This window comes from Drosophila erecta, unplaced genomic scaffold (genome assembly GCF_003286155.1).
Source record: "Drosophila erecta strain 14021-0224.00,06,07 unplaced genomic scaffold, DereRS2 tig00000126-arrow-pilon, whole genome shotgun sequence".
Lineage (NCBI taxonomy): Eukaryota > Metazoa > Arthropoda > Insecta > Diptera > Drosophilidae > Drosophila > Drosophila erecta.
This window is the reverse complement of record NW_020825209.1, coordinates 3,508,200-3,523,199: the sequence shown is the minus strand read 5'-3', so window position 1 is coordinate 3,523,199 and position 15,000 is coordinate 3,508,200. Positions and strand designations below refer to the sequence as shown.

General features: G+C 36.6%; 2 protein-coding genes across 5 annotated transcripts in view; both read right to left on the bottom strand.

The window, feature by feature from the left end:
• The window catches only part of LOC113564502 (neurobeachin-like), a 76,145-nt gene that overhangs the window by 29,851 nt on the left and 31,294 nt on the right, over nt 1–15,000 (bottom strand). The window lies entirely within an intron of this gene.
• Nucleotides 656–1,960, bottom strand: LOC26526447 (proteasomal ubiquitin receptor ADRM1 homolog). Its single transcript, XM_015155973.2, has one exon. The coding sequence runs from the start codon at nt 1,936–1,938 to the stop codon at nt 1,000–1,002; it is 939 nt and encodes a 312-aa protein (XP_015011459.1). The 5' UTR covers nt 1,939–1,960; the 3' UTR covers nt 656–999.

The following is a 15,000-nucleotide window of genomic DNA, read 5'->3' as shown; positions in this document are numbered from 1 at the left end:
GGTTATAAACGTATTTCTGAATCATTTAAAGTTATATTCCTTTAAAGTGCAGTTATGTGATAGACAAAGTGCAGCCTTACTAACAAAAACGCTGGTCACACTCTGTAATGAGTAATGCAGGATGGAGTGTAGAAAAAAGGGGTGGCAAAAACTAATCGTCAAATTTGCTTTTTCTCTGTCACTACTTTCTCTTGGTTTTTTTTTCAATTTTTCCCCCGCCATCGTGCCATTGTCCAAACTCTGACACAATGCAACAACTTTCTGAACATTTTGCTTTTCCTAAGTTTTCTTTTTTTCTCCGGGGTAAAAAAAGGGTAAAACTGTTACCAGCCCAGCATATTCGAATGCTTTATCTGGCCCGAAAACCCATAGCACAATGCCTTACACTGTCCCGCTGTCCACCATTTTGCCGCTCACTTAGTTTCATTAAAACAACGTGGAAAAAGTTTTTGGTAAGCATGGGCCGAAGGAGAAGAAGGTTGGCAGGACGCGGCATAGGACAGGACAGGCGCCATACAAATGAGGCAAAGAAAACTGCTGTCGCAGGGCCGAGGACTCTTAAACTCGAAAGGAACTGAAACTCTGAAACACTGGAACCCCACCAGCAGCCGCACTAACCCGATCCTAAGTACTCCCCGTAGTTTACAACAATTTCTTATTTGAGAAATTTCCTTCGTTTTGTATTCACCGTTGCTTTGCTTCTTTTTCTGTGTATTTTATATCAATTTTTAGTGTTCCCCCGATTCTTTTTTATTTTTGTTTTTTTTTATTTTTTTTTCTGCTACTTCTTTCCTGGGCACAAGCACACTTTTATCCGCTTGTTCTTTGTCTGGAGTTGTGCAAGTTGTCGTCTAACTTATGGCATCTCATTTATCTTCGTAACTCGAGAAGAAACGACGACCAAGGAGTTAAGCAGTTATTGCATTTTGTACACTCTTCCTCTATTATGTGCCATATTTAATTCTCTATATTTTGACTTATTTATGAGACCCTCCCGGTTCAATCGGTTGGCCCACTATAATCCCTTTCGTTTTGATGTAGTTCACGTAGAAAGCGCTCAATATCCCCAACTTGGGCGGCATCCAAGGCACTGAGATGGTCATGTTGTAACAGTGGCTCCAGGATCGATCTGAGCACTCCCGAATGCAGTCCAAAGGAGAAATAGGACAAGGTCTCGTAGAATTGTGGGGAATGTAGATGCTCTCGGATATCTTTATGCGTATCATCTGCTTCAGGATCTTTGGGCAGTAGGGCTACCAGTTTTTCACGTCTCAATGGGCAACTTAGGAGGTTTTCCACTGCTTCTACGCCATAAGTGCGCAAAACAGTTGCCAAGTCTAATATCTCTGTATATGTATCTGTGTGGGGATCGGAGAATGCCAAGGGCGGTTTTTCTTCCACCGCATCATTAGTATGCCAATGAGTCAAACTCTGGTTAGCTGTTAGCCAATTTTTTTGCGTTCCGGCTAGCATATCCGCAAGAACTTGAGGATTTTCACTGCCACCGAAACCGCGATGTCTTTCGTGCTCCACATCCGTATCCACATCGCCCTCGGCCGCCGCACTCTCATGCCAATTCCGTTCACCACTGGCAATCAGATCGTTAACCCGCTGACAAAATAACGCATCCCCGTCCGCCTGCGGCTCCTGCATCCAGAAAAAGTAACGCTGCGGCGATCGTGTGTACTTGAGGACATAAACCCGACCGGTTTTGCACTGATCAATGCGACGAAATTCGATGACACCCGGCGTGGCAACAATGTCCAGCTCAATGGCCCCGGATCGCCGGTCCATCCAGTGGATGTGAACCTGATTATCACCGGCGGATCGGCGCACAAAGAGCAGGCCCTTGCGCTCATCCGGCTCTACCATCTTGCCCAGAAGGATCATGCGGCCGGCCTTGTACTCGGCCAAATTGGAAGCCTCCGTTTCGGCCATGTGGCTACTGTGAATTTTTCAAGTTATTACCATTGATTTGACTTATGGGTAATACACAAATTTCGCAGCCAACTACACTGGTAAACTCATTTCACAACAATTTTTTCACATGTTTCTCTACCAACACAAAAATGCTAAAACTTTGGCACGCCCTAGTTTTGTAAATAGATTAAATGCACATCAAAGGCAATAGAGGTTTATGTTTAAAAACGAAAAGCGGAAGGAAAGAGTTATATAGCTTACACACTACGCCTCATTTATGGGCTACTTCAGCGTGAGCCGTTTGGCTGTCCAGCCGGGGCGGCAATTGACCTTTAATTGCACACTTAAAAGCACATAAAAACGTGGCCAGGATGCACGAGGCAAGAAGTTCAAGGAGCAGACAGGAAAATCGCCGGTGGCCGGAGGTCCTGGGTCAACAGAGGCGTAGTAAGCGCTGTAAGCTTAGTCAGGGGGCAATTAAAATTAAAGCGATGACTTATATGGCTTAACGGACAGTGAATAACGTGGTACTCACAACACTAGAGCTTCTGGCTTTCCTTCTAAATCGCATTTTGATGGCAACTATAGATATTCTTAATGATGCATTATACCATTATTGCCTTCTTAAGAACCATGTGCGCTTTTTATTGAAGTTCACTTTTGTCTACCAAAATAGTATTAATCCATATCCGTTCTCCAAAAGAATAAGAAATTTGTCGAAAATTGTCAAACTTTAATTGGTTTGGCCACATTTAAGTTGATCCAAATCATCTTGGATTTATTTGAAATATTTTCGTTTAATTTAATTGGATTAGAGTCAATATGATTGGCATGATTTGTTTTCATTCAATTAAAGTTGATTCGATCGGGTGTCTGTCTGTGTGATGCAATGTCATGTCTTCATGATGAATTATTCAAGCAGATTGAATTCGAAACGAAAGCATGATGTAGATACATCTTTTAGTTACCTTACAATTTTACACTTTGCCCAGAAAGCAACTGCAAAACCAACACGCCTTGATTCCTTTTCAATGAACTCCTGTACACATTGCCATATAAATATATATACACGTATATCTATATATACGAGCATATATATTCGTTTTAATGACAGGACTCCTGCAGCTTTCGTCGCTCTCTGTTCGAAAGCAATTACAATTTAAGTATTTAATTAGGGAATTACGTGAGCAAACACCCGACCACCCAGCCGCCCACACACATGGCGAGGTCAAATAAATGGCAAAGAAAAAGAAACCGTGTATGAAATAAAATAAAAATAAAAGGAGCGTAACGAAGTTGCCCCAATTGTGGGTGGTGCTTGTCCACCTGCCCACCTGCCACGCCTTCCCATAAATGCCAATAAAAATGAAGCCAATTGCTGTTGCCGCAGCAAAATAAGAAAGAACAAAAAAAATGAAAAGAACAAGAAGCATTTGAGGCAACTACAAAACAATTTGTAGTTTACGCTTTACGCGTTCTCTACAGTTCGTCCGTAACGAAAGCACAAGCTGAGACCCCGAGAAAAAAATGAAGGGATAGGAAAAAATGCGGGGAAAGCTGTGGAAAACCTGGGAAAAACTGAAGGAAACGTGAAGACGATGTCGACGGACGCAAAGGATAAGCGTGTCCTGGCATCCGACTGACTTAACCCATGTCGCCACTCGTCGACACCCTCATCCAGGCAAATAGTAAATAAAATCAAGATCTTTATAAAACCTAAAAAGAAAACAAAAAAAGGACACAAAAAATGTTTTCAAAGAGATAGCGTATGGCAAGTATGGATATTTTATAGAATTCTTTTATTCAACGGGTTAAAAAAAAACCCTATTTGATTGAATCACTTCAAAGGAAAATAATCTACTGCATAAACTATAAAATGTTTCAGTGCTCACGTAACTTACATATATTCCACATAGAAACATTGAGGAAATTCTCGACGTACACCATGGCGTATACGTCATACTCTAAACGCACGAAAATTACGAGCGTTGTGTTGACAAATACCTTAACTTCAGTTAGCAACCCAGCCGCACCACCACACCCCAATATTTTTCGCAACACCCCATGGCAATTTTCATTCATTTTCAGTTTCATTTTTATGGCTACGTTTTGCTTTTCCCATGCTTCGAAATTTCTTTTCCTTTTTCTCACATTTTTTTCTTTTTATTTTGCGGGCATCAATAAATTGACGTCGACCAAAGCTAACAAATAAAAAGGAGGTGGGAATTTGGGCGGTAACAGGTAAACATGTCTATATATAATGTAAGGTTTATATACATATTTTTTAGTATGAATGGATGTGTTGACGACAGTGGTAAATGAAATGATCACCTTTTTGACTTTCAACCATAAGCATGGATATATATGTATTTTCGCAATTCCCCTCAATTTATGCTCTGCAAATATGTGCGAAGTTGCGTTTTTCGTTATTATTTGCCCTGCATTATTAATTTGTTGGTCGTAAATATTTTATGACATGAAATAGTTCAGACTAATCACTTTTGTACGGATTTTCGCATTTTTGGAAGAGGTAACATCAATTTTTGGTTAAAATTTAGGATTGAATGCCACTTTGTTGGAAATTTCATTACGAATTCAACGGTGTATGACATCCTAGATTTGGACAACAATTTTCTTAGCTATGGACAAAAAACTGAATATTTTTGGGCTAAAAATTAAAACACGATTTTTTTTATAAAACATGAATTCTTTTTTGGCGATTATAGTCATAACTTGCCCGAAAAGCATCCCAGAGCAAAAAGAATGACTGATTTGTGCAGCTAATTACCAAGGCTAACTATCCCAATCACTTTTGTACGGATTTTCACAAAAAAAAAATTTCACAATTTTTCGCATTTTCGGTAAGGGGTAACGTCATAATTTTTTGCGAAAAATTGTCAAAATTTTACATTTTTAGGCTTGAATGCCACTTTGTTGGAAATTTTATTACAAATTCAACGGTGTATGACATTCTAGATTTTGACAACAATTTTCTTAGTTATGGACAAAAAACTGAATATTTTTGGGCTAAAAATTAAAACACGATTTTTTTTATAAAATATGAATTCTTTTTTGGCGATTATAGTCATAACTTGCCCGAAAAGCATCCCAGAGCAAAAAGAATGACTGATTTGTGCAGCTAATTACCAAGGCTAACTATCCCAATCACTTTTGTACGGATTTTCACAAAAAAAAAATTTCACAATTTTTCGTATTTTCGGTAAGGGGTAACATCATAATTTTTTGCGAAAAATTGTAAAAATTTTACATTTTTAGGCTTGAATGCCACTTTGTTGGAAATTTTATAACGAATTCAACGATGTATGACATTCTAGATTTGGACAACAATTTTCTTAGCTATGGACAAAAAACTGAATATTTTTGGGCTAAAAATTAAAACACGATTTTTTTTATAAAACATGAATTCTTTTTTGGCGATTATAGTCATAACTTGCCCGAAAAGCATCCCAGAGCAAAAAGAATGACTGATTTGTGCAGCTAATTACCAAGGCTAACTATCCCAATCACTTTTGTACGGATTTTCACAAAAAAAAAATTTCACAATTTTTCGTATTTTCGGTAAGGGGTAACATCATAATTTTTTGCGAAAATTTGTAAAAATTTTACATTTTTAGGCTTGAATGCCACTTTGTTGGAAATTTTATAACGAATTCAACGATGTATGACATTCTAGATTTGGACAACAATTTTCTTAGCTATGGACAAAAAACTGAATATTTTTGGGCTAAAAATTAAAACACGATTTTTTTTATAAAACATGAATTCTTTTTTGGCGATTATAGTCATAACTTGCCCGAAAAGCATCCCAGAGCAAAAAGAATGACTGATTTGTGCAGCTAATTACCAAGGCTAACTATCCCAACCACTTTTGTACGGATTTTCACAAAAAAAAAATTTCACAATTTTTCGCATTTTCGGTAAGGGGTAACATCATAATTTTTTGCGAAAAATTGTCAAAATTTTACATTTTTAGGCTTGAATGCCACTTTGTTGGAAATTTTATTACGAATTCAACGGTGTATGACATTCTAGATTTGGACAACAATTTTCTTAGTTATGGACAAAAAACTGAATATTTTTGGGCTAAAAATTAAAACACGATTTTTTTTATAAAACATGAATTCTTTTTTGGCGATTATAGTCATAACTTGCCCGAAAAGCATCCCAGAGCAAAAAAGAATGACTGATTTGTGCAGCTAATTACCAAGGCTAACTATCCCAATCACTTTTTTGTACGGATTTTCAAAAAAAAAAAATTTCGTAATTTTTCGCATTTTTGGTAAGGGGTAACATCATAATTTTTTGCGAAAAATTGTTAAAATTTTACATTTTTAGGCTTGAATGCCACTTTGTTGGAAATTTCATTACAAATTCAACGGTGTATGACATTCTAGATTTGGACATCAATTTTCTTAGCTATGGACAAAAAACTGAATATTTTTGGGCTAAAAATTAAAACACGATTTTTTTTATAAAACATGAATTCTTTTTTGGCGATTATAGTCATAACTTGCCCGAAAAGCATCCCAGAGCAAAAAGAATGACTGATTTGTGCAGCTAATTACCAAGGCTAACTATCCCAATCACTTTTTTGTACGGATTTTCAAAAAAAAAAAATTTCGTAATTTTTCGCATTTTTGGTAAGGGGTAACATCATAATTTTTTGCGAAAAATTGTTAAAATTTTACATTTTTAGGCTTGAATGCCACTTTGTTGGAAATTTCATTACGAATTCAACGGTGTATGACATTCTAGATTTGGACAACAATTTTCTTAGTTATGGACAAAAAACTGAATATTTTTGGGCTAAAAATTAAAACACGATTTTTTTTATAAAACATGAATTCTTTTTTGGCGATTATAGTCATAACTTGCCCGAAAAGCATCCCAGAGCAAAAAGAATGACTGATTTGTGCAGCTAATTACCAAGGCTAACTATCCCAATCACTTTTGTACGGATTTTCACAAAAAAAAAATTTCGCCATTTTTCGCATTTTTGGTAAGGGGTAACATCATAATTTTTTGCGAAAAATTGTCAAAATTTTACATTTTTAGGCTTGAATGCCACTTTGTTGGAAATTTTATTACGAATTCAACGGTGTATGACATTCTAGATTTGGACAACAATTTTCTTAGTTATGGACAAAAAACTGAATATTTTTGGGCTAAAAATTAAAACACGATTTTTTTTATAAAACATGAATTCTTTTTTGGCGATTATAGTCATAACTTGGCCGAAAAGCATCCCAGAGCAAAAAGAATGACTGATTTGTGCAGCTAATTACCAAGGCTAACTATCCCAATCACTTTTGTACGGATTTTCACAAAAAAAAAATTTCACAATTTTTCGCATTTTCGGTAAGGGGTAACATCATAATTTTTTGCGAAAAATTGTCAAAATTTTACATTTTTAGGCTTGAATGCCACTTTGTTGTAAATTTCATTACAAATTCAACGGTGTATGACATTCTAGATTTGGACATCAATTTTCTTAGCTATGGACAAAAAACTGAATATTTTTGGGCTAAAAATTAAAACACGATTTTTTTTATAAAACATGAATTCTTTTTTGGCGATTATAGTCATAACTTGCCCGAAAAGCATCCCAGAGCAAAAAGAATGACTGATTTGTGCAGCTAATTACCAAGGCTAACTATCCCAATCACTTTTGTACGGATTTTCACAAAAAAAAAATTTCACAATTTTTCGCATTTTCGGTAAGGGGTAACATCATAATTTTTTGCGAAAAATTGTCAAAATTTTACATTTTTAGGCTTGAATGCCACTTTGTTGGAAATTTTATTACGAATTCAACGGTGTATGACATTCTAGATTTGGACAACAATTTTCTTAGTTATGGACAAAAAACTGAATATTTTTGGGCTAAAAATTAAAACACGATTTTTTTTATAAAACATGAATTCTTTTTTGGCGATTATAGTCATAACTTGCCCGAAAAGCATCCCAGAGCAAAAAAGAATGACTGATTTGTGCAGCTAATTACCAAGGCTAACTATCCCAATCACTTTTTTGTACGGATTTTCAAAAAAAAAAAATTTCGTAATTTTTCGCATTTTTGGTAAGGGGTAACATCATAATTTTTTGCGAAAAATTGTTAAAATTTTACATTTTTAGGCTTGAATGCCACTTTGTTGGAAATTTCATTACGAATTCAACGGTGTATGACATTCTAGATTTGGACAACAATTTTCTTAGTTATGGACAAAAAACTGAATATTTTTGGGCTAAAAATTAAAACACGATTTTTTTTATAAAACATGAATTCTTTTTTGGCGATTATAGTCATAACTTGCCCGAAAAGCATCCCAGAGCAAAAAGAATGACTGATTTGTGCAGCTAATTACCAAGGCTAACTATCCCAATCACTTTTGTACGGATTTTCACAAAAAAAAAATTTCACAATTTTTCGCATTTTCGGTAAGGGGTAACATCATAATTTTTTGCGAAAAATTGTCAAAATTTTACATTTTTAGGCTTGAATGCCACTTTGTTGGAAATTTTATTACGAATTCAACGGTGTATGACATTCTAGATTTGGACAACAATTTTCTTAGTTATGGACAAAAAACTGAATATTTTTGGGCTAAAAATTAAAACACGATTTTTTTTATAAAACATGAATTCTTTTTTGGCGATTATAGTCATAACTTGGCCGAAAAGCATCCCAGAGCAAAAAGAATGACTGATTTGTGCAGCTAATTACCAAGGCTAACTATCCCAATCACTTTTGTACGGATTTTCACAAAAAAAAAATTTCACAATTTTTCGCATTTTCGGTAAGGGGTAACATCATAATTTTTTGCGAAAAATTGTCAAAATTTTACATTTTTAGGCTTGAATGCCACTTTGTTGTAAATTTCATTACAAATTCAACGGTGTATGACATTCTAGATTTGGACATCAATTTTCTTAGCTATGGACAAAAAACTGAATATTTTTGGGCTAAAAATTAAAACACGATTTTTTTTATAAAACATGAATTCTTTTTTGGCGATTATAGTCATAACTTGCCCGAAAAGCATCCCAGAGCAAAAAGAATGACTGATTTGTGCAGCTAATTACCAAGGCTAACTATCCCAATCACTTTTGTACGGATTTTCACAAAAAAAAAATTTCACAATTTTTCGCATTTTCGGTAAGGGGTAACATCATAATTTTTTGCGAAAAATTGTCAAAATTTTACATTTTTAGGCTTGAATGCCACTTTGTTGGAAATTTTATTACGAATTCAACGGTGTATGACATTCTAGATTTGGACAACAATTTTCTTAGTTATGGACAAAAAACTGAATATTTTTGGGCTAAAAATTAAAACACGATTTTTTTTATAAAACATGAATTCTTTTTTGGCGATTATAGTCATAACTTGCCCGAAAAGCATCCCAGAGCAAAAAAGAATGACTGATTTGTGCAGCTAATTACCAAGGCTAACTATCCCAATCACTTTTTTGTACGGATTTTCAAAAAAAAAAAATTTCGTAATTTTTCGCATTTTTGGTAAGGGGTAACATCATAATTTTTTGCGAAAAATTGTTAAAATTTTACATTTTTAGGCTTGAATGCCACTTTGTTGGAAATTTCATTACGAATTCAACGGTGTATGACATTCTAGATTTGGACAACAATTTTCTTAGTTATGGACAAAAAACTGAATATTTTTGGGCTAAAAATTAAAACACGATTTTTTTTATAAAACATGAATTCTTTTTTGGCGATTATAGTCATAACTTGCCCGAAAAGCATCCCAGAGCAAAAAGAATGACTGATTTGTGCAGCTAATTACCAAGGCTAACTATCCCAATCACTTTTGTACGGATTTTCACAAAAAAAAAATTTCACAATTTTTCGCATTTTCGGTAAGGGGTAACATCATAATTTTTTGCGAAAAATTGTCAAAATTTTACATTTTTAGGCTTGAATGCCACTTTGTTGGAAATTTTATTACGAACTCAACGGTGTATGACATTCTAGATTTGGACAACAATTTTCTTAGTTATGGACAAAAAACTGAATATTTTTGGGCTAAAAATTAAAACACGATTTTTTTTATAAAACATGAATTCTTTTTTGGCGATTATAGTCATAACTTGCCCGAAAAGCATCCCAGAGCAAAAAAGAATGACTGATTTGTGCAGCTAATTACCAAGGCTAACTATCCCAATCACTTTTGTACGGATTTTCACAAAAAAAAAATTTCGCAATTTTTCGCATTTTCGGTAAGGGGTAACATCATAAATTTTTGCGAAAAATTGTCAAAATTTTACATTTTTAGGCTTGAATGCCACTTTGTTGGAAATTTCATTACGAATTCAAGGGTGTATGACATTCTATATTTGGATAACTATTTCCTTAGTTATGGACAAAAAACTAAAATTTAGACTACGATTGTTTTTTTTTTTTTAATCTTGATGAAAAGCCTGAAAATTACAGTGCAGATGCAGACAGGGATATACGCATGTAAATTTGTTAATAAACCATAGATTAAGAGAGGCAATTCAAGTGTTATATGAATATGTAAGGCATCTAAGACCAACAAAAGAACATACCCATAAATTAATTAGCATTTACAATTGGCTTGGACTTCCGAGCATTGGATTTTAATCAAGGAAATATTTTCGGCAGCAATTGACTGATGTAAATGCAGTTGAACAATTGCTTAAATGCCACACATTTCGATAGAAGCACTTGGAGACTTTCTAGTACCATGAATTATTGACTTGGCTTAATTGAATGATTTCATTGCATTTCAGGCAAATGAAGATGAATATGAAAATGAGTTAATTAATTGAAATTTGTCAAGCCAAAGGGCGGGACGGTGGTTTGATGAGCCCAAAAATAAAAAAAAAAAAACAAAAAAAAAAGAGAAAAGAGCCCTTTTATTTTGTTTCACCTTCGTTGCTTTTATTTTTTCCTTTTGCTTGTCGTTACCCAGTTGCGTCATTAATTCATAAGCATGAACTTCATTTGGTGTTTTTCTCTTCGTGTTTTGGTTGTAATTCTGCATACATATGTGTGTTTAGTGTCAGTCAGGCCAATTAAACGAGTGAAACGAGGAGTCAACTTGAAATTAACACACACTCGCACACGCACGCAAGTTTATGAATCTCAAAAATGTGCCTCGTTGCCCCAAACTAATTTCACTCACACTCTCACGCAGACCAGCACGCACGCACCAGCATTTACGCACACAGATACGCCACAGGAGTTAGTCCTTTTCGTTGTTCCTGTTGCTTGTTTTCTGACAAAAGGAGCCGACGAAAAACACACAAGCGTTGCAAACAGCCAATCCCTTTAAATCAAGTCGAACTCATAAGATACTCTTGGGCTCCACTTAATATATTTAAATACATTACTATTACTTACTACTTTCATATTACTATTATTATCAGCATTACTGTTACTATTACTATTAGCTAAATATGAACACTCATAAATATTTCCTTAACTGAAATTTAGGGAGTTAACATACTCCAAGTTTATCTTGTGATTATCTTTCCGACGTTTGCAAGGTTTCATCCAATCATTAGTTACATATTTTCTGCGCCATCATCGCTTTAAAAACGAACCGACTCCCGCCATTTCGTGGCCAGGAAATCCTAGAATCCTGTCAAATTGAAAGTGTATCTCGATGCTTTTTCAGTTTATCCCGCAACCCGTTGGCTAACAAAAAAGGGGAAAACGGGAAAATCTCCCCATCAGGGTTTCCTTTTTCCCGCCGGCAACACACTACACGCACACAGACACACACACCCATGATTGGCGGCAGGTTTTGTTAATTTACGTATTTTTTTGTCTCGCTTCTCTTGCTCCTTTATTTTTGCTGTTTTCCCTGGCACTTTACCGCCTTCCGTTGCTCTTTAGCCTGGAGTGCGTGTTAGATAAACTGACAGGTGGGGAAACTCTGGAAAATGAGGGGGAAATCGGCCTAAACGGGGGTAGAAGGGTAGGGGGCGGAAGGAAACTGCAGGATATGCCGCAAGGGCAAGCGGATGTGTTGCCGCTTTTTCACTAAACCAACCCATCTGCCACCTACATATCCGACCTCTGCCTGAGCCCTATATTTTCCTTAACCCTTTGACGGCAAGTCATGGTAAGTATGGGCGTGACAGCCGCCCTAAATGCCAACAACAAGGACACAACAAAACATCAGCATCCAGAGTGGGCGGCATTTTTGTGGTTTTTGTGTGCTTCCTTTGCTTTGCCAAAAATATATATACATATATATGCACAACATAAACATTTTCTATATACACCATGCTATATACTTTCATTCGTACATAAGCCTGGTTTGTCTTGCCATTATTTTAACTTTCAAGTGGCGGCTGGCAATGCAAAAAGCGCAACCAGAGCCACAACTTAACTTATGCTGCTGCAAAACGATTAAAGAGTTGAGGAAACAACTCGTTAAATACCCTTGTTTGAATAAAGCAATCCTTTAAAAGCTATGTTTCAAGTATTTAGCAAAAAGATTATGCATTTTTAAGGATTACATTTTAAATGTGAATATGAATTATAAAATTACTTTTACTTTACGTAATACTTTTCCCATTCACATACCTTGTCCAACTTACTCGGGACATAAACAATGGTTGACGTTTAATAAACATCATTTAATTACAGCTAAAGCGAGCTGAAACGGGAGCTCTGTAGGGATAACCGAAGGACCCTTGGTAATTTGTATAACTTTTTTTTTAATTATCCTGGGATTTCGCGCGTTTTTTTCCCCCCTTTCTTCTGGTGATTTAGTTACACAGCGAGAAATCGCCGCGGGTGAAGCTTAGCAGATGGTCCACGGGGTGGTTGTTACCACAACAGTCGTGTCACAGATTAAAGTTGTGATAAATAGGGGAAGCGACTAAGAACAAGCGACGAAAGAGTATAAGCGGGAGGGTTAAAAAGCGAGTGTTCACCTGGCGATAGGGAAAAGGCATTAACGCCAAAATGATGCTTGAAAATGCGAAAGAAAAAATATGGGTTAACAGACGGATGGTCTTTAGAGAATCAAATAGAAGGAGGAGAGTACAACCCTAAAATAATTATGGCTATGATTACAATCGAGCTGTGCTTTTGCATAACACTTTGCTTGACACTCTCAGTGTTAAAGTAAATTAAACACATACAAATAAAACAGTTAAATAACCACAGGAAAACCATAAATATAAACACGACCTCAGATACTTAGATACTACAAGGGCAGAGCTTTGCGCATATAATCCATATCTTTACATTGAATCGCTCCAACAGTAGGAAAATGACCAATAAAATGGGAAACTCGTCGCCAACCGAAGATCTCTGGCCTGGTCATAAATTGCGCACAAAGTGCCCATATAAATCACGTGTAAACCGCTTCGACTCTGCTTCACCTTCTTCGCTCTGCACAGGAATCGAATGAAGGGAAAATAATAATAATGAATTTATGGTCAGGATTTCAAGGTTCCTCTCTCTGGGTGCAGCAACCAAGTTCCGGTCACCATTAAATAACATTTAAAATGTCAAAGTAAGAATGCACACAGCAGAATGGAGAATCTCGAGCAGTCCCAACTAATGTTGAAAAGAAATTGAATGGAAGATGCTACGAGTCTGTGGTGGGGGCACCAAAGAGATGAATCGGCAATGGGACGGAACCAACAAAGCCGTAAATCTCAAAGCCAAAGCAGATGCGATTCTGGCCGCAAAACAACAAACAGAGCTCGAAAGCAATTTAGATGCATTGCATATGCAGCTAGGATGCGGATATGGTTTACAAATGGGTGGATCAGTGGCGAGCTTTGTGGGTGTTTTTGGGTAAAAAAGGGGTGGGCACCCCACTGCAACCCAGCATCCCGCTCACAATGCATAACCGATGGCGCAAAACAAGGCTGACAAGGCGCACTCGCTCTAGTTGCAATTACAAGGACGCAACAACGTCGAATCAGGTTGCCTATCCACCGAAAAATGGATGGTGAAGGTTTGCATATCGGCTTATATTGCACGGAAAAAAGAATCTGTGTTAGTCATTTAAATCGATATAACATGTTGTAACGATTCATTATGATGAATTTCGTAATGTAAATGTTGCTTTGAAATTACTGATAACTAACATTTTCGAAGAATATGAAGAAGCCATACAAATATAATTGAAGACGTTACTTTCGCTATTTTTCGCTGTGCACTTGGGCTCCATCGGCAGCCAAGATAAATATTCAATTAAAGAATGCGTAACGAAGGCTTGTACTTTTTACCCTGGCAAGATGAATCGACTCGCGGAGCGAACAACGAATTGCTCGAGAAGATTGCAGCAGATTGCGCCAAGCGCCTGCCGACGACTTTTCTAACCCCCCGATGAATCCTGACTTGTCGGCACCACCCACTTCCCATTTTCCCACCCAACCGTGTCAGTCACGGTATTTGTGTTCACTGCATTTCGCTTGGCCTCTCCCTGCACGAGGACGTCACAAAAGGACAAAATGGCTGACATTGTTGAGCTCAAAGTAACAGCAAAGCTGTATATAATAAAAATAATAATACTGGGAGTGTAAGAAACGTCAAAACCGTAGCGAATAAATATAATAATAATACCCAAAGGCTAGGAGACTATGTTTATAACCTGAACCATGCGACATCCACGCCTTCATTCATCCGAAGTAGTGATGTAACGATGATTATACCAATAAAATGTTTTAAAACATTTTAAATGTTACTCTTTATATTGCAAATATTTCCACTGTGCCCACTTTCTCGAGAGTGTGACAAAGGCGGATGCAAGCGAAATCGGAATCGCGAGGTAAAATGAAAATAAGTCGGGAAAGGAAGTGGGAGCTTGAATGCAGGACGAAGAAATATACATTCCAGCTGCTGGCGGTGGTGATGGTGGTGGTGGTGCTGTTGCTTAGTCCTTTGGCAAATTCCTTCAAGGATCCCTGCATCAGTCAGTCAGCCAGTCAGGCAGTCGCGCATTTCGTCATTCATTCGGACTCGCATTCACTCGCTCAGTCAGCCGCTCATTCATTCATTCAGTCATTGCTGCAACGAGAGCCCTTTTGCTTGACTGCGCCACTT

What these genes read in the sequence shown, in the direction of transcription:
- LOC26526447 (XM_015155973.2), bottom strand. Translation starts at nt 1,938, where the DNA reads ATGGCCGAAACGGAGGCTTCCAATTTGGCCGAGTACAAGGCCGGCCGC.